Here is an 18,762-nt window from a genome sequence, read left to right as displayed (position 1 = left end):
CAACGCGGCCTGCTGGCCAGCATCCTCCAAGAGGAAAAGGTGGCCGTGTCAAACTGAACACCTAAAGCTCCCACTTGGGTTTTCTTGCTTAAAAAGAGAGCACTAAAACGAATGAGAGACACTCGATTCTCATTGCCGGCTTCCAGCTTGAGCCGCCCTGAGAGGAGGGTGCAGAAGGGCAGAAGGCTTTGCGGTGGCAACGCGCCCAAGAGCACGGAGAATGCAAGGCTGTGCCCTCCGCCGGCGTGCCATGCTGGAATTTGCATTTGGAAGTAACACTCTTGGGCCCCACGAGCATACAGCCAAGTGCGCAAAAACATTCGCTCACTCCTCCTCCACGAGACGGTCAAGAAGGTGCTTTCCGGATTCAGCTGCAGCCCCCAGGGAGTGCCACTTCCAAATACACGTCCTGCCATGCGTGCATCAAAGCACAGCAGGGACAGCTCCACTCCTAGGTAGACAGACCCGAGAGAGGTTTAAAACAAAAACAAAACCAGAAAAAGTTCACCCAAAGACGTGCACGAGGATGTCCCTGACAGCACAATCTGGGAACTACCCAAATGGCCCCCCAAAAGCAGAGGGGCCGAGCCCACAGCGGTGGAGTCACACGGCAAAACGCCACGCGGCGAGGAGAAAGAACCACCTCCAACCAACACTTGCAGCAACGGGGGTGAATCTCGCGGACGTGCTATGGAGCAAGAGAAACACAGCCTGTGACTCCACAGGCAGGAAGTTCAAATGGAGGAAAATGAATCTGTGGGGCTAGAAGTCAGGGTAGTGGTTAGCCCTGTGGTGTGAGCGGGGGGGGGGGGGGGGGGGGGGGGGGCGGGGGGGGGTCTCTGGGGAGCCGGTCACATCCTTTTTCTTGCCCTGGGCACTGGTGGTGTGGCCGCGTTCACTTTGTGAACACGTATGAAGCTGGACTTGACTTGTGTACTTTTGTATGCGCATATTAGACTTTCTTCTGAAAGTTCGGAGTAAGTACTCGAATACAGCTTTTTAAACGGCAGAAGCGTTTGGATATAGAAGCAAACATTCTGCCCTGGCGCCTTCACTCGTCAGCATTTCCAGCCCCGATTCTCTTATCCAGCACCCCCCCACCCCCCGCCCAGCTCTCTGTCCCCTCACCCACCCCCCCACCCAGAAAGCTCAGACCTGGATTACCCTGCTTGGTGACAGATTGGGGGATGGGGAGCTCTTCCTTCCAGAGCGGGGCTGTATAATGTGTTTGCTACCTCGGGCCAAAGAGAGAATAAAAACTGTCTGCAGACGGCAAAATGCACAAACTCATCACAAAGCTACCAAGAGCAAGAAAGCCACAGAAAACCTAAAGAACTAACAGAACGCTCCCAATTCACCCGCGTCTCGCCCCACAGATCTTCCCTCTGAGGGGTCGCGAGCAATCCCTTCCCTCCCCAGCAGCCCCCTGATCTGCAGGATTCAGGCTGGATGGGGTGAGCTAAGGACACAACGTTAGGACTCCCACCTCCTTCCTTTCCTCTTAGAAGACTCCAAATCCAGGCTCCAGAAGGCAATCCAAAGCCATTTTCAACATGGAAACCTGTCAGCCCAGTGAACCCCTCCTGGACACCCCCCTGCAGTTATCTGAGCGTGCACACATTGAACCTTGCCACCCCCAAGTCCCCATCACTCCCTGGTTGCGGGGGGGGGGGGGGGGGAGGGAGGCCGGCAGAGTGATCACAAGACCTCTGAGTATCTCAGTGGGTCTTCATGAGGTTGGAACTCAGGAGGCAGCCACCGGGCTCCTGCTTCGTGCACCAATCAAGATGACCTCACACTTAGGGGTGTGGCCCTCCAGAAAGACCCCAGCCAAACCTCCTAATCTCCACCACCCTCAAAAGCAGACTGTTCACACACTCCAAAACCTCAGAGCCCTCTTACAACTGCAGCCCCCACAAGCCGCAAGCTGGTTCGATTTTGAGCCTGCCTAAAAATGACTCCACCGGCCACAGAGCTCCCCAAACAAGCAACCCTGGGACCACCTGAGGCCCAGCCCCGTTGAGCACAGAGCAGTGGAAACCAAAGATGATGGCATGGGGGCTCATCCAGCCCCGTTCATTTGTACCCGGAAGGCAGCCAGTTGGAACCAACCCGACGAACAGCACATTTGGGCATATGGCACAGTGGCCAGTCAGCCTGGGGGGCAGGGTGCGTCCCCCCACTTGGAATCTGGGTCACGCTTAAATAACTGCTAGAAAGCCCAACTAATTACCCATCCTTGCCTGCCTACATCTTAACAGATGTTAAGCCCTCCTCAAGGTTTATTTCAAGCAGGCACAGATTTAAAGAAACACAAGGGGGATCTGCATTTTGATAGCATCTCCATAGAGAAAAATGTGGTCTTCACCTACTTCCTCTGGACCTTCGATTTAACAAAAAAAAAAAAAAAAAAAAAAAAGGCGTTTACCTGCTGGAGGTGTCCACATGGAGGCTGATTCTCCCGGTGTCCCCTCCCGGCTCCCTAGGGTGGGAGAAGCAGAATCCAACCCACGGCCTGACACTCTACCCTAGGAAGGACCTGCAGCTCCATTTCCGCTTTGCCCTATCTTTCTTATTGAAACGGTCCATCTGGGTCTTTCCGTTCGGGGCCCTAGATGGGGCAAATGGGATGCTCTGTACACCCCAAACGATGATGGGGACCCTGAGCAGTGGTTGGCAAACACAGGCAGCAGAAGTGTCCCCCAAACCACCACTGCCTTCCCCGGATCCGGGCCAGTGGCCCGGCCGGGGATATTACCTAGGACCAGCGCTGGCCCCTCAGTGTGAAGGCCACATGTTCGTCCACTAGCTCTTGGCCCTGGACACCCCTAACGCCCTGCCCTCAGACAGCGGCCCCCTCCTCCTCAGGGAAGGCAGGGGTGGAGAAGCCAGGGAGCTGGGTTGGGGCTCCTGGAGGCTACGGCGGATTCCAGCGAGGGGCACCTAAGGAAACCCGGCCGGAGCCCCCCACGGTTCTCTGCCCTGGCCAGAGAGAGAGCCCAGGCCCCGGCCGGGTCCATGCTCATTTGGGAAGACTCTGACCCATCCGGACCTGGCCCTGCAGCCCCCCACCCAGGCCCCTGTGAGGACCCCAGGGCCCAGCCCTCATTCCGGAATCGGTCCTTAGGAGGAATCCGCTCCCCCGGCTGCCCCGGCTCCCCCCACCCCAAGCCTCCACGGTAGCTCAACCCAGCTCGGGGTGGAGAGATTCTCCACACTCCTCCCCGGTGCCCCCTCTCCCAGCCCCTGGAAGACCCCCCCACCTCCCATCAACCCCCGGGTCTCTCTCCCAGCCTGGAAGAGGGGAAGCGGAGGGAGGAGGGGGGAGGCGCAGCTGCCGGGGTTCGCTGCCGGGTTCGGGCAAAGGATATGGCCATTCGGTGATCTTTTTGGCGTATTTTCTCACCACGTTGTCCTCGCTGAAGAGGAATAGAGACCGGTTGACCGTGAGGCAGTTCTGTCGGACGGGGATGGGGTTGTAGAGGGCCATGGTCCGCGCTCTCTGCGCCATTGACTGCTTGTACATCCTTTGCGCCCCGGGCTGCCCGCCCTGCCGGCTGCCCCCGGCTCCTCGCCCGCCTCCGGCGCCCACGACCACCCCGGCGGCTGCCCCGGAGCCTCCTCCCCCGTAGCGGGCCGGCATCTCGTCTCCGAAGCGGGCCATTCTGCAAAGAGCAAAGGGCTCCGGGTTACGCTGCGGCGAACGATGCGGAAGACGCCGCCGCCGCCGCCGCCGCCGATGCCGATGCCGATGCTGCCGGGGCTGTGAAGACGGCGGCTGGAGCTGCGACTGCGGAGACGCTCCACGGCCCAGCCCATCGGGCGGCGGCGGCTCGGCGCCTCGGGTCGGGGGCTCACAAGGCGGCTGCCCGGCCCCAGCCGGGGATAGCGGCTCGGGACATCTTCCTGGCTGACCCCGGAGAAGGAGGGGCGGGAGGAGGGTGCGGGGGCGGGGCGCGGGGGCCGGGGAGGGGGGAGGGGAGAGGGAAGCGAGGCAAAAAATAACCGAGGAAGGAATCCAGGCAATCCCCAGTCCACCCACTCCGGAAAAAAAAAAAAAAAAAAAAAAGGCAGTTTAAAAAAAAAAAAAAAAAAACAACGCACACCCCCTTTAAGACGCGAACGGTTTGCAAAGGACGCCCCCCCCGGGACGCAGTGGAAGCTTCAAATTCCTCCGAGGTCCGGGTCAGGCTGGCATCTTGCAAAAGGAGTGCGCTCGGCCCATTAGAAAAAAAAATTTTTTTATTGAAAAAATAAAAATAAAAGCGAGGTCTTTTCGGGGGGGGGAGGGCAGCCCCCAAAATTTTAAAAAAATCCCCCTTTCTGTTTTGCTGGAGTTCCTAGACCTTAAAAATTCTCAAAGATCTGTAGCCAAAAATAATGATAATAATAATGATAATGATAATGAAATTAAAGGAAAATGAATATTAACGGGAAAGGAAAGAAGGGGAGGGGGAGGGAAACGTTCCGGAGGGGCTCTTAAGGAGTCTTGAAGCCGCAGGGTGCAGGTGATTTTTTTTTTCTTCCTGAATCACGAGCGGCTGCCTCTTCTGCTCACGAAGGAGTGTGTGTGTGTGTGTGTGTGTGTGTGTGTGTGCGCGCGCGCGCGCGCGCGCGCACGCAGCCTTTCGCTTAACCGTGCCTCATCTCGGGGTTAAATTGCAGCAATGAAATCCTGAAAATTCCCAACAGGGGAAAAAGAGAGAGAGGGAGAGAGAGGTATGCGCCGTTCGCTTAGCCACTCAATAGCCGCTCCCGGATGCTGCAGTGCCTGGCGTTCCCCCCCCCCCCACCCCCCAATGCCTCCTCCTCCTCCTTCTCTTCTAGGTTTTGCTAAAATAAGACTGGTGGGGAGGGGTGGGGGAAGAGGAAGGAAGAGGGAAAATGGGCTCAAAGGTCTAAACCACTAGCCAGCGAAGCTCCAAAGAGGAGCGATTGATGAGTTGAACGGGAGAAAGACCCACCCAGAATGCCGACACATGATGGCCCGCGACCAATCGCGGAGGCGCGAGGGGACCCGGCTCAGCGGAGTTTGTAGGGGAGAAGAGGGGAGAGCCGGATGGTCGGGAGGCTGGGGGGGAAGTTGGGACGACAGATTCCTCCTCCCCTGGGAGGAAACCTTGTTTTCCAACGGGTTCCGTTTCGGTTGCAGACAACCGGACGCTCTCGGCATCTTGCAAAGAGGAGCTTGGGAGGAAGAAACTTCATGATAAAAAGAGAAGGGGATTCGAGTCTAGGGGTGCAATCAGTCCCTAAACAAATTTGGTCTGTTTAGCAGAGGACACAATTTTGAGGAGAACGGTCTGGGGGTACTTCTGTCAAAGTTTCAAATCACAGAGGCCCTGCAAGCTGGCATAAAAGGTCCGGCTCATCTCTGAAAAGATTCCAGAGGTGGCAAATCTTAACTGCCAGCGGCAGACCATTAAACCAGGTCCTAGTTGGCTGGACAGGGTTTCCCGGTGGTATTTGGGGCATGGTGTTCGCTTCTTTCCAGAACCACTGCAATTTACTTCCCATTTCCCTTTGTATACTGCGAAATTGAATCAGCACACAGAAAAAATGTCTAAAGCATAAATGTACAGGTGAAGATGTTGCCCTGAAACTAATACTCTTGAAACTAACACCCAGGTCCAGGGCTATAAATGGAACATTGCCCCTTTCCCAGAAACACACACACACACACACACACACACACACACACACACACAGCAATAATCACTATGGTGACTTTACAGTATTAATAATCTTGCTTTTCTTTATACTTTTACTACCTTATTGTGCATTCCTAAACAGTACAGCTCCACTTTGCATCTTTTTGGACACACAGTATGTATCCCGTGATGTCTGGCTTCTTTAGTCCAGTATCATGTCTTTAAGATTCATCTGTTGGGGCGCCTGGGTGGCTCAGTTGGTTAAATGACTGACTTCGGCTCAGGTCATGATCTCACAGTTCGTGGGTTCGAGCCCCGCGTCAGGCTCTGTGCTGACCGCTTGCTCGGAGCCTGGAGCAAGCTTCAGATTCTGTATCTCCTTCTCTCTCTGCCCCTCCCCCACTTGTGCTCTGTCTCACTCTGTCTCTCAAAAATAAATAAATGTAAAAAAAAAAAAGATTCATCTGTTGTTACGTGTAGCTGACTGGTTCACTCTCACTGCTGCATAGTATTCCATTGAAAGAGTATGCCACAATTTGTTTATCCATTATCCCCTTGATGGACATTTGGATTGTCTCGAGTTGGGGCTTTCAACATTCCTGCCTCAAATACTCTTTGTGCCTATAGGCATGCATTTCTGTAGGAATAGCCCTAGGAATGGAATTTCTGGTTCCCAGGGTATGCCTGTCCTCAGGTCTATAAGATGTCACCAAACTGTCTTTCAAAGTAGATGTACCCAGAAACCACTGAATTTTCAGAAAGCAGTGTATAGATTTGGAAGGCAGGGATGAGGATAGGGGTTGGGGAAGAGGACGAAGGCGGCAAATTATTTTCCAAGCCTTAGCTAGGTGAATCTGAGTTGGTGCCCCGCCCCCATCAGTAATTGAGTTCTTTGGAACATTCTAGAAAAGATACATCTTTATATAAATTCCCCATTCTGTGCCTATGAGTCAGCTTTTACAGGTTGCTTATATAGCACCTTCAAGTTTTCTAACTCGGGGTGCCTGGGTGGCGCAGTTGGTTGAGTGTCTGACTCTTGATTTCGTCTCCGGTCATGATCCCAGAGTCGTGGGGTTGAGCCCCGCGGGGGGCATCATGCTGAGCGTGGAGTCTGCTTAAGATTTTCCCTCTCTCATGGGGCACCTGGGTGGCTTAGTTGGTTGAGCATCTGACTTCGGCTCAGGTCATGATCTCACAGTTCACGAGTTCAAGCCCCGTATCGGGCTCTGTGCTGACAGCTCAGAGCCTGGAACCTGCTTCGGATTCTGGGTCTCCCTCCCTCTCTCTCTCTCTCTCTGCACCACCCTCCCCCTACCCACCTCACTTGTGCTCTCTCTCTCGAAAATAAATAAACATTAAAAAAAATTTTTTTAAGATTTTCCCTTTCTCTCTCTCTATCCCTCTCCCCTCCCCCCCCAACTCCCACACTCTCCCTATAAATAAAAAAATACATAAATAAGATTTTCTAGCTTGTCAAGGTATGGGCAAAGTGATTGAAACAAGCAACCAGAGATGCAAGGAGATGGTATATATAGGATTCTCGACAAATATTAATGATTTTTGTATCTGATGTCGTTTCGTATCTCAAAGGCAAATGGGAGCCAACGTAAAACGAGAAGTAACCCCACGTACATGGATGCAAACAGCCAGTCGTGTGAGAAGACTGCATCGTGAAAAGTGAACTTTTATATTACTTGTTTTTGTGGCCTTGCCTGAGAAGACCGTTGCGTTTCGTCGCAAGAGCGTCACCTACCCAGGTTTCTAAAGACCCCAGAGTTTTTCAGGAAAGAGTGGCCTCCCGCTGATAAAGTCCACACCAGGGTAAAGATTCTACGGAGTGTTCACAGAAGCCCCAGTTTACAGATGAAAACACTGAGGCTGAGAGAGGTTTTAAAACTTCACCGGGTCCCCGCCATGGATCTGAAACCACATGGGACTTGGGCTCTGTTGGCCGGAGTGTAATCTGGTACAACCCCTTGGGAACGCTGGCCATTTCTACCAACACTTGGCATCTGAATATCCTGCGGTCCGGCATCGGCCCCCGTGGGTACGTGCCCAGGAGGGACGAGCTCGTGCGTCCGCGGAAAGACACGCCCTAGAATGTGAACAGCAGCACACTCCCACTAGCTAAGCACTGGGGACGTCCCCGATGTCCTTCGACAGTAAAGTGGACTAAATGCGCCGTGGAACATTCGCACGTGCGGTCCCGGGGAAGCAGCGGGAATGGTGGTTCCCCAGCTGCGTACAAACGCACGGGTCTGTCTCACGATCATGACGTGGAGCCAAAAGACCCAGAGACGCAGTAGAACATAGCGTACGATTCCTACATACACAGCGTGCACATGGCCGAACAAGAAGATACATGTCCCTCTTATGTTCACTGCAGCGTTATTTACAATAGCCGAGGTATGGAAGCCACCTAAGGGTCCATCAGTAGATGAATGGGCATAGGATACATATATACACACACGCACACGCCAGAATCACCCATCTATGAGTTACGCAGTTTTCTACGTGCGCTACACTTGAGAAGCAAACGTCTGTAACCCTTCTGAATGTAGATCCCATGTGGCACCACTTGTCATAGTGGCCTGTAATTCTCACTGTGTACTTTGACTGTGAAGTCCCTGCAACAGACACCGTTCTTGTGTTTTGTTTTGTTTTACTAGAAGACGAAGAACGGTCCTCCGGAGTGCTCTAACCCACGCCTCGAGAGCAGGCAGGCTGGCTGTATATCAGAGCCACCTGCAGGGTGTTGTAAAAATTCAGACTCCTGGGCCCTCCCCTCTACCCTGATTTTCATTCAGCAAGTCCTTGGGGGTACAGCCAGCTTTGGCAGTCGCTGCCCTGGAAGGGACAAATTTGCCATCCCTGTCTTGGCATTCTCTAGAACTATCAGCGGGGCATTTGTGGCGACTGTGGTGGAAAGATCGTTGTTCGGGGCTGTCGGGTACCTTGTGGGCTGTTTAGTACGCCCGGCCCATGCCTGTTAAGTGTCATCTGCACCCCCAATCTGTGACAAGCACGGATATCCACGCACATTTCCAAATGCTCCCCACCAAAGTGCCAGGAGAGTCTACCCTTTCCCCCCACCAAATGACATCCCCCAAACTCACCTGACTACGAAGTTCGACATGTTTGAGTATACCTCTCCTTCCTCAGCATCATCCCAACTCCTCCAACCCCCTCAATTGCTCTATCACCCTTTTCTAGAATGAACTCAAAACTCAGGCACCCAAAAGTGTGACAGGCCCCCACGGGCATTATCCTACGGATTCACTTTACAGAGAACTACAACAACAACAAAATGCAGCTAGCCGAAGGAATGAATCTCTAATATCTTACTATCACCTAGCCAACGGGGATGGGTGAGCAAGAAATCTTCACAGGCTTCTCGAATGACTGCAGTTGGCAGTTCCTTGCTCCCCATTCATCCAAATTACTAATGTTGACCAGGTAGAACGACACAGAATCTCATTAGCATCATAGAAGCGGCTTAGCAGCAGGCCTCCGGAAATCAGTCTCAGCCATTGGTTCTAATCTTTGACACATCTCCAGCTGGAAGTTTCATTTATCAATCAGCAGCAGCATCACCATACTGGCTTTGAGAATGTTATTCCAGTGAACAGGGCTAGCATCTCTGAAATAGGTGCCCCAAATAAGTAACTGTGGATCGCATTCATTTGGCTTCTAAGACAATTACCAGCTGAGCCAGTCCTGTTGAGTTGCGAAAATGGATCAGCCAAAAGATATTTGGTCTCTGCCTTCTGGTCTGGATACCAGTCAGGGAATGAGGACCAAGATCTCTGGGAGACGGAGGGTATAAATGACAAAAACCAGATCGTGTGATCCAGACATTTGTGGGTCACGATGTAGGCAGTAAGACTGAATCCAGAGGCGGAATGTGGCTGTCACTCGAGACATAACTTTAAAGAAGTACATGCCCTACAAGTTTCCAAAAACAAATGAGGCGTGAGCCTATCTCTGGATGCAGAGTAGCTAGGCACGTAGCCCAATGACTACCACACAAAAAGCAGTCAAGAAAAGGTAAATGGACTTTTGTCAAAACCACCACAATCTGGAAAGACAGTCCATGTTCATGGATGGCGAGACTCAGTATAATCAAAATGCCAGTTCCTCCCAACTTGGTCTGCAGATTCTATGCAATCCCCATCAAAATTGCAGCAAGTTATTTTGTGGATATTGACAAACTGATTCTAAAGTTCACACAGGGGCGCCTGGGCGGCTCAGTCAGCTAAGCGTCCGACTTCGGCTCAGGTCACGATCTCGCGGTTCGTGGGTTCGAACCCTGAGTTGAACTCTGTGCTGACAGCTCAGAGCCCGGACCCTGTTTCAGATTCTGTGTCTCCCTCTCTTTATGCCCCTCCCCCACTCATGCTCTGTCTCAAAAATAAACATTTACAAAAATTTTTAAGTGTATACAGAGACGCAAAAGACCCAGAATAGCCAACACAAACAACACTGAGGGAGAAGAACAAAGTTGGACGACCGATGCTACTCGACTCCACGACTTACTATAAAGCCACAGTAATCAACACAGTATAACATTGGTGAAAGAACAGACACATAGGTCAATGGAACAAGAGAGAGAGCTCAGAATAGACCAACATAAATACAGTCAACTGACCTTTGACAAAGGAGCAAAGGAAATACAACGGGGAAAATTCACTTTTCGACAACTAGACATCCCCACATAAAAATGAAGGAAATCTAAGCACAGATCTCACCCTCGTCACATAAATTAAAGTGGATCGCAGACTAAATAGAAAACGTAATACTGCAAAACCCCTAAAAGATGACATAGGAGAAAATCGAAGCGACCTTGGGATGAATGGAAAAGCTGAACTTCATTAAAAGGAAAATGCTCTGCTCTGCAAAAGACACTGTCGAGAGAATAAAAGACAAGTGCAGACTCAATAACAAGAACTCAAACTTCATTTTTAAATGAGCCAAAGACCTCAACAGACACCTTGACAAAGATACACAGATGGCAAACAAGCATATGGAAAGAGTCCCCACAATACACGTCCTCAGGGAAATGCAAGTTAAAACAAGGAAATACCTCCGCACACCTCTCAGAATGGCCCAGATCCAGAACACTGACAAAGTCAAATGCCAGCAAGAATGTGGAGCAACCGGAACGCTCATTCGCTGCTGGCAGGAAGGCAAAACGGTACGGCTACTTCAGAAGACAGGCTGGCGGCCTCTTACAAAACTCAACTTCCTCTTCCCGTGCGATCCAGCAACTGGCACTTGTTGGTATTTACCCACAGGAGGTGAAAACTTACATCCACACAAAGACCTACACACGGATGTCTAGAAGCAGCTTTCTTCATAACTGCCAACACCTGGAAGTAACCAAACTACGGACTTTGGGTGTTAAGGACACATCGGTGCGTGTTCATCAATTGGAGGAAATGTACCTTCTGGTGGGGCTGTTGATGATGGGGGAGGCTATGCATGAGCGGGGCAGCGGGTGTAAGGGAAATCGTTGTACCTTCTGCTTGGCTGTGAATCTAAAACCTCTCCAAAAAATAAAGTCTGCTTTTTAAAAATCACCGCAGGTCAACTTTCCACACCTGGAATCGGAGTCTGTGAATATCACTGACCCAGACTTCAGTACTGAATCATCAGCACTGGCTTCTTTTTAGTTTTTTCAACAAACGTTTTACTTGGGAAGACTTTCAGATTTACCGAAGGCTGGAAAAAATAGTACGAGAGAGTGCCCATACGCCCTTCACCCAGCTTCCCCCTCATGTTAACATCTTACGTAGCCCGGGTACATGTGCTAAGACTAAGAAACCAGGGGCGCCCGGGTGGTTCAGTCGGTTAAGCATCGGACTTCGGCTCAGGTCACGATCTCACGGTTCGCGGGTTCGAGCCCCGCATCGGGCTCTGTGCCGACGGCTCGGAGCTGGAAGGCTGCTTCCGGTTCTGTGTCTCCCTCTCTCTCTGCCCTTGCCCCGCTTGCACTCTGTCTCTCTCTCGCTCTCAAAATAAATTTAAAAACATACTAAGAAACCCACATCAGGACAGTGCTACTAACTAAACCCTCTGCTCCCTATGCTCCGATCTCACTAGTCTTGCCGCTAATAACCTTTCCTGTTCGCCGCCTGCCATCGAGTCACCTGGCCTCCCTAGTCTTCTCTGTGACGGTTTCTTTCCTTGTTTCTCACAATCTTGACCATCTGTAGGAACATCTGGCCAGGTATTTTGTAGCGTGCCCCTCGCTTTGGGTTTGTCTGCGATTTGCTCGCGATTAGACTGGGGTACTCCTGGGAGTCAGATTTGCCCGCTGGCTGCACGGCTCCGGACTCGGGAGAGAAATCCCAACAGGGACACGTATTTGGGAGTTGTCATGGGTCGAATGGTGGCCCCTAAAGACCGGGCCACATCCTGATTTCCAAAACCTAAAAATGTGATCTAATTTAGAAAAAGTGTCTCCACAGACGCCATCAAGTTAAGGATTTTGCGAGACGAGCTTATCCTGGACTCTGCAGGTGGGCCCTAAATGCAATGACAAGTGTCCCTACAAGAGATAAAGAGAAGACACAGACACAGAGGGGATGGCACATGGAGACAGAGGCAGAGATTGGAGAGATGCTTCCCTGAGCTGAGGGATACTGAGGATTGCCAGAAACACCAGAGGCTAAGAGAGAGGCAAGGGACAGATTCTCCCCTCGAGCCTGTGTGTGATCTGACATTTGATTTGGGACTTCTGACCCCCAGAAGAGTGACAGAATTAATTTTCTGTGGCTTTAAACGACCTAGTTTGTAGTAAATACGGCAGCTACAGGAAATTAGCACAGGGACTATCAGTACGGACACCTTGGAAGGCGGATGGAATGTTCCCGGACAATGGACCCGGAGAGGGTTGAGGCTTTAGGAGGGATTCGTGAGAAGGGTGGACACTTAAAGGCAGAGCAGAGGGGCACCTGGGTGACTCAGTGGGTGAAACGTCTGACTCTTGGACTTCGGCTCAGGTCGGGATCCCACGGTTCGTGAGTTCAAGCCCTGCATCGGGCCCCGTGCTGACAGCATGGAGCCTGTTTGGGATTCCCTCTCTCTGTCTCTCTGTCTCTCTGTCTCTCTGCCCCTCCCCCGCTCTCTCTCTCAAAATAAATAAACTTAAAAAAAAATAAAGGCAGTGGCTCAGTCAGTGAAGCGTCCGACTTCGGCTCAGGTCACGATCTCACGGTTCATGAGTTCGAGCTCCGTGTCGGGCTCTGTGCCGACAGCTCAGAGCCTGGAGCCTGCTTCGGATTCTGTGTCTCCCTCTCTCTCCGCCCTTCCCCCACTCATGCTCTGTCTCTCTCTCTCTCTCTCTCTCTCTCTCAAGAAGAAATAAAAACATTAAAAAATATTTAAAAAATAAAGGCAGAGCAGAGAAACCGAAGCCTCTAGGGGGGACTGAGAAGGTACCATCAAGGAGGAAGAAGGAAACGGTGGCATGTGATCCAGAAGCCCCACGGACGGGAGTCCAGGGTCAAAGGCTGCCAGACATAAAGCCAGACAAGGACTGAGAAGTAGCACCCTGGTCCCGCCGCGCATACGAATACCGCCAGGGTTTTTTAAAGGAGCCGGTCCTCTTTTATGGTAAAGTATGCGTCGCATAAAACTTACCATCTGAATCTTTTAAGTTTATTTATTTATTTGAGAGAAAGAGAGAGAGAGAGAGCACAAGCAGGGGACGGACGGAGAGAAGGAGAGACAGAACCCCAAGCAGGTCCCGGTGAGGGGGCTTGAACTCGCAAAATATGAAAATCGTGACCTGAGCTGAAATCAAGTCAGACGCTTAACCGGCTGAGCCACCCAGGCGCCCCTCTTAACCAATTTTTTAATGTTTATTCATTTTTTGAGAGAGAGAGAGAGACAGAGCGTGAGTGGAGGAAGGGCGGAGAGAGAGGGAGACACAGAATCCCAAGCAGGCACCAGGCTCCGAGCCGTCAGCCCAGAGCCCGACGCGGGGCTCGACTCACGGACCGCGAGATCATGACCTGGGCGAAGTCCGACTGAGCCACCCAGGCACCCCCATCCTGGCCATTTTTAAGTGCCCAGGTCAGAGGCCCTGGATACATTCGCACTGTCGTGCTACGGTCCATCTCCAGAATTCCATCCTCTCCACTGAAAATGAATTCCCAGCCCCCTCCTCCAGCCCCTGGACCTGTCACTCTAATTTCTGTCTCTAGGGATTTGATTCCTCCAAGGACCTCATATGAAGTGGAATCACACCGCATCTGTCCTTCTGCGACTGGCTGATTTCCCTCGGCGTTATGCCCTCAAGGGTCTAACCCACGTTAGAGCAGGCGTCAGAATTTCCTTCCGTTTTAACGCTGAAGAATCGCGTGTGGCTGAACTGCTTTTCTCCATTTATCTGTCAACGGACGCCTGGGCTGCATCCGCCTCTTGGTTATTGCGAACAATCCTACGAACGTGGGTATACAAATCTCTTTGCGTCCCTCTTTGGGGCATATTCCTCATCCCAAGGCGGGACGCCGGAGCATATGGTAATTTGATGTTTGCTATTTCAAGGAATGGCCATACACGCGTCCCACAGCAACCGCAGAGCCCTTCGCTTTTCAGAAGTGCGTATTAAAATAGTTACAGATGAGATCACGCGATGCCTGAGGTTTGCTTTCACGGAACCCGGGGTTCCGTGAAAGCAAATCAAAGGTCTGCTTTGATGGGCAAAGTAAGCTTATGTTACAAGTTTCGGTTCAGTATCACAAGATGAGTCACGAGTTAATAACAACTGAAGACGGTAGGAATACGGTGGCTCTTATTCTGGGCTCTCGTCTTCTGTGCTACGTTTGAACTTTTCTGGAAGGAACAGCGTCCTTTGCACCTAAGCCACCTGAGGCGTTCTTGACTCGCGTGGCGACAGGAACCTCGCACTTAATTATGGGAACAAGGGTGTTCCAGCTTACTATAATCTCAGGCAATTGCAAATTATATTCAGCATCTCACCTCTCTGTTACGTCGGGAGCTTGATTAAATGCTAACTTACATATTCACGTGGATCCTGAGACGTTAGCAAAGGGGGATTCAATCAAATGAGTTACATCTGCTTCGGGAAACCCCGTGGTGGTTCTTCTGGGCTGAGCACTGGGTTTTTTTGTGTTGTTTTTTTTTTTAAGTTTTTTTGTATTTGAGAGAGAGAGAGCAAGCGGGGTAGGAGCAGAGAGAGAAGACAGAGAGAGAATCCTAAGCAGGCTCCACACGGTCAGCACAGAGCCCGATGTGGGGCTCGAACTCATGAACCGTGGGATCGTGACCTGAGCCGAACTCAACAGCCGGTCACTCAGCCGACTGAGCCCCCCAGGCGCCCCTACAACAAATGTTTACTGAGCATCTATTAAATATCAGGCCCTACCCCCGGGCAATCAGGGATACGCAGAGCCATGAATAGAACAAATATGAAACTTACGTTTTAAGGACAGAGAAACCAGAAAACAACGAGTGAACTCGGGTAGATCTATCACATGTCAGGTAGAGATCATTTTTGTAAGAAAACTGGAGCGGGTAGCCAGAAGAGGAGCGGAGTTATTTCACAAAGAGCTCTCCGAGAGGGTGGCGTTCAGGCAGGGATCCTTGGAGAAGAAGGAACAGAGGCGCAGACATCGGGGACGGTGGCCGGGCCGAGGGAACGTCAACAGCACGGACCGTGAGCCTGGCGACTGGCATGGGGGAGAGCAGAGAGGAGGCTCCTCCTGCCAGAGTGAAGACAGGGACACAGGATGAGAGGAGGGAGGTGACCAGGCTGACCAAAAGCTGTCATCCAGTGTCAGACCCTTACTGTTTTCAGGTAGAGGCTTTAGGGACGCCCGGGTGGCTCAGCCGGTCAAGCGTCCAACTCTTGATTTTGGCCCAGGTCATGATCTCAAGTCAGGCTCTGTGCCGACCGTGTGGAGCCTCCTTGGATTCTCTCTCTCTCTCTCTCTCTCTCTCTCTCTCTCCCCCGCTTGCACTCGCACGTGTGTGCGCGCCTGCCCTCTCTCTCAAAATAAATAAACTTAAAAAAAAAAAAAGAATACATGTTTTCAAAAAATAAAATGCAGGTTTTATTACGATTCAGCTACGGTGAGGCCACCAGAGGAGGAAATGACGGCCATCAAATAGCTCGTTCTCCTCCCAGATGCCAAGAGGAGGGACACGCATGTCGTGCGGGGCCACGGAGGGAAGCAGAGGGTTGCTGGGGGGCGGGGAGGTGGGGGGCAAGAACAAGGGAAGAATGTGGGCAAGACCCTGTATAGTGTGGCTTCCCCAGGGAAGGGGCAGAGAGGAATAAGCAGGCTCAGGATTGGCTGGTCCCAATGACTCCAGGGCTCTGGGACACCAGGCTGTCCCTGATTGTCTGGTACCTGGCGCTGGGGTGATCAGGGTAGGTGGCCCTGAGTGCGAGAGCCCCACACAGGAGGTGCGGGGCGTGGGCTCGGGTTGGTGGGTTTGCAGTTGAAACGCGTGTGCGCTGGTGAGTCCTTTACTGCGTCTGGTGATCGGCCGGCCCTGGGAGGCGCAGTCAAAACACTCAAAGCCCACGGCTAATGCGTTCGTCTTCTGGAAGTCGCCTGAGAGGCTTGTTCTCCCGTAAATTCACAGCGTGTCCCTTAAAATGTTTTGAGTTCTGGGGCCCCCCAGGTCCTGCCTATCCTGTTCACCGCTCCAGCCCCAGCAGCCAAGAGAGGTCAAAACAGGAATCCAGGGGCGTCTGGGTGGCTCAGTCGGTTGAGCGTCCACTTCGGCTCAGGTCATGATCTTGCGGTCCGTGAGTTCAAGCCCCGCGTCGGGCTCTGGGCTGACGGCTCGGAGCCTGGAGCCTGCCTCCGATTCTGTGTCTCCCTCTCTCCCTGCCCCTCCCCTGCTCGCCCTCTGTCTCTCTCAAAAATAAACATTAAAAAATTAAAGGAAAAAAAAAGAAACCCACTGCCCCAGAAAGCGAAAGGGGGACGTTGTGGGGAAGTACAGAATGAGAACGATCTTTAAGAGAGAGAGACGGAAGATGTGAACGTTTAAAGACACTTGTGCAGACTTTTTAAGAAGAAGCAAAGGAATAAACCAAAGACCAAATGCAAACAATGTCACCATAGGGAGAAGGGAAGGGGCTGGGGACCGAGAAGGGAGAAATCGGGCGCTGACACCTGCTTAGATTCACAGCGGCATCAATTTGCCTGGGGTACACTTACCCGTTTTATTTTCTTCGGTCTTGACCAACGACTGAAAAAGAGAACAGGAAACACACACACCACAACAACAGAGGGGGCGGCAAGAGTTAAGCACGGGGAGACACAAATGCGGGAGCACACAGGTGCCTGCGGGGTCACATGTAAATATCCGCATTCGTCTGCGATGTCCTTCCATAGCTGGTCTGCCTGTTCCGTCACTGAGATGACAACAGAGAAACAATCTCACGTCCCATGCGGCGCCCCGACTGTCACAACGTTAACACGCTTGGAGTTAAGGAGGGCTTGCGATGGGGAAGAAACGCTTTTGAGTTACGAGGAGGCAGGGGCGTCACCGGTGTGGTCGGGGAGGGGCTTTTTCTGGCCACCACAGTGTCCACACGGCAGGCTGGGATGCATCCATCAACCGCTGCGGCAGGCTGGGATGCATCCATCAACCGCTGCGAGGGAAGTTGGTGGATAAGGACCCCAGCTCTCTGGGTCCTGGGGTGTGGTCGCGGGGAGGCAGGTGCTCTCTGCTGCCCACTAGAGGTCCCGCTGGTAACAGAGGACAGTCGCTCATGGCGTCTTGACTGATGGCACATCCATCACTTTTCCCTCCTCTGCCTCCTCTGCCAGCCTGTCCTGGGATCTGCCCCCAAAGCAGCTGCCTCTTGGCTTCCAGATCTGCGTCTGGGGGGAACCCAAACTAAGACAATGGAGTTGGACAGAGTCTGTTACCTCTTTCAAGATCTGGGGGCCAGAGGAGGTTCTATCCTTCCTTCTTTCCTTCCCCCTCCTTCCCTTCCTCCCTGCCTTCCTCCCTCCCTCTCTCCCTTCTTTTCTTTCCCCTGCCCCCTCCTCCCCTCCCTTTCCTCCCCCTCCCTCTCCTCTTTTCCTCCCCTCCCTCCCTCCTCTTTCCTCCCCCTCCCTCCCTCCTCTTCCTTCCTTCCATCCTCCCTCCCTCTCTCCCTTCTTTCCCCCGCCCCCTCCTCCCTCCTTTCCCTCCCCTCCCTCCTCCTCCTCTCCTTCCTTCCCATCCTCCCTCCCTCCTCCTCCCCTTCTTTCCCCTGCCCCCCTCCTCCCTCCTTTCCTTCTTTCTTTCCTTCTTTGCACCGTCCTTCCTCTCTTGCCTTCCTTCCTCTCCCCTTCCCTATTCCCCTTCTCCTTTCTCTCTTTTTCTTCCTTCCTTCCTTCTACAAGAAAAATATTGAAGGGGACTGCAGGATAAAAGCTGAATATAAATCAGGAACCCCCAACATATGTGCTGCCCTAACTTCATCGTGTAACAGAAAAATCCCAGAACTACTTATAGAAGATTCGGACTCACTCTCCCCAAAATACAGCCACAAGCCTCAGGTGGCCACTGAGCACCTGAAATATGACTGATCCAAATCAAGACAGAAGTATAAGAATCCGCAGCAGATTTTAAAGACTTAGTACAAGAATCAAAATGCAAAATATCTCATTATTAATGTCTCTATTCCACCCAATCAAGAGTCAGTGGCCTAAGAGCCACCCAGGTGCCCCTGCTGTTGTATTTCTATTGGACATCGTCCGTCTGGGTAGTCACCCCAGCTCTGCACACGACCGAGCTCCGTGACCTAGAACCAGACCTTCAACGTCACAGAGATGGTTTCCCCGCCCAGAAGCAGCACCAAAGAACGACAATACCATTCCTCCCTATTTTAGGATGAGACGTCCTTGATCCTCCCTGAACCTCAACTGCCTTTTCGGCACAACGGAGATGAAAGCAGGACGTGCCCCGGGGCGTCACGGAAGGGGTGAATGATGCCCCGTGCGGGATGCACTGGGCACAGGGGAGCGAAGACCCAAGCACCGGTTCCCTTGATGGTCTTATACTGCGCGTCGGGTGGAATTCTATCTCGCGTCCAAAGGAAGCCTCCCACGCTCCCCAAATAAGGAGGTCA

At 52.2% G+C, this 18,762-nt stretch overlaps 1 protein-coding gene across 6 annotated transcripts in view; it reads right to left on the bottom strand.

The window, feature by feature from the left end:
• The window catches only part of CACNA1A (calcium voltage-gated channel subunit alpha1 A), a 281,855-nt gene that overhangs the window by 204,659 nt on the left and 58,434 nt on the right, over nt 1-18,762 (bottom strand). For all 6 annotated transcript variants that reach the window (XM_053219793.1, XM_053219790.1, XM_053219791.1 and 3 more), the window contains exon 3: nt 3,373-3,665. In XM_053219793.1, the coding sequence (XP_053075768.1) occupies nt 3,373-3,665 (293 nt within the window). The remainder of the gene's footprint in view (nt 1-3,372; nt 3,666-18,762) is intronic.

The sequence above is a fragment of the Acinonyx jubatus genome, chromosome A2, assembly GCF_027475565.1.
Source record: "Acinonyx jubatus isolate Ajub_Pintada_27869175 chromosome A2, VMU_Ajub_asm_v1.0, whole genome shotgun sequence".
Classification (NCBI taxonomy): domain Eukaryota; kingdom Metazoa; phylum Chordata; class Mammalia; order Carnivora; family Felidae; genus Acinonyx; species Acinonyx jubatus.
This window is presented reverse-complemented; position numbering and strand designations above follow the sequence as displayed.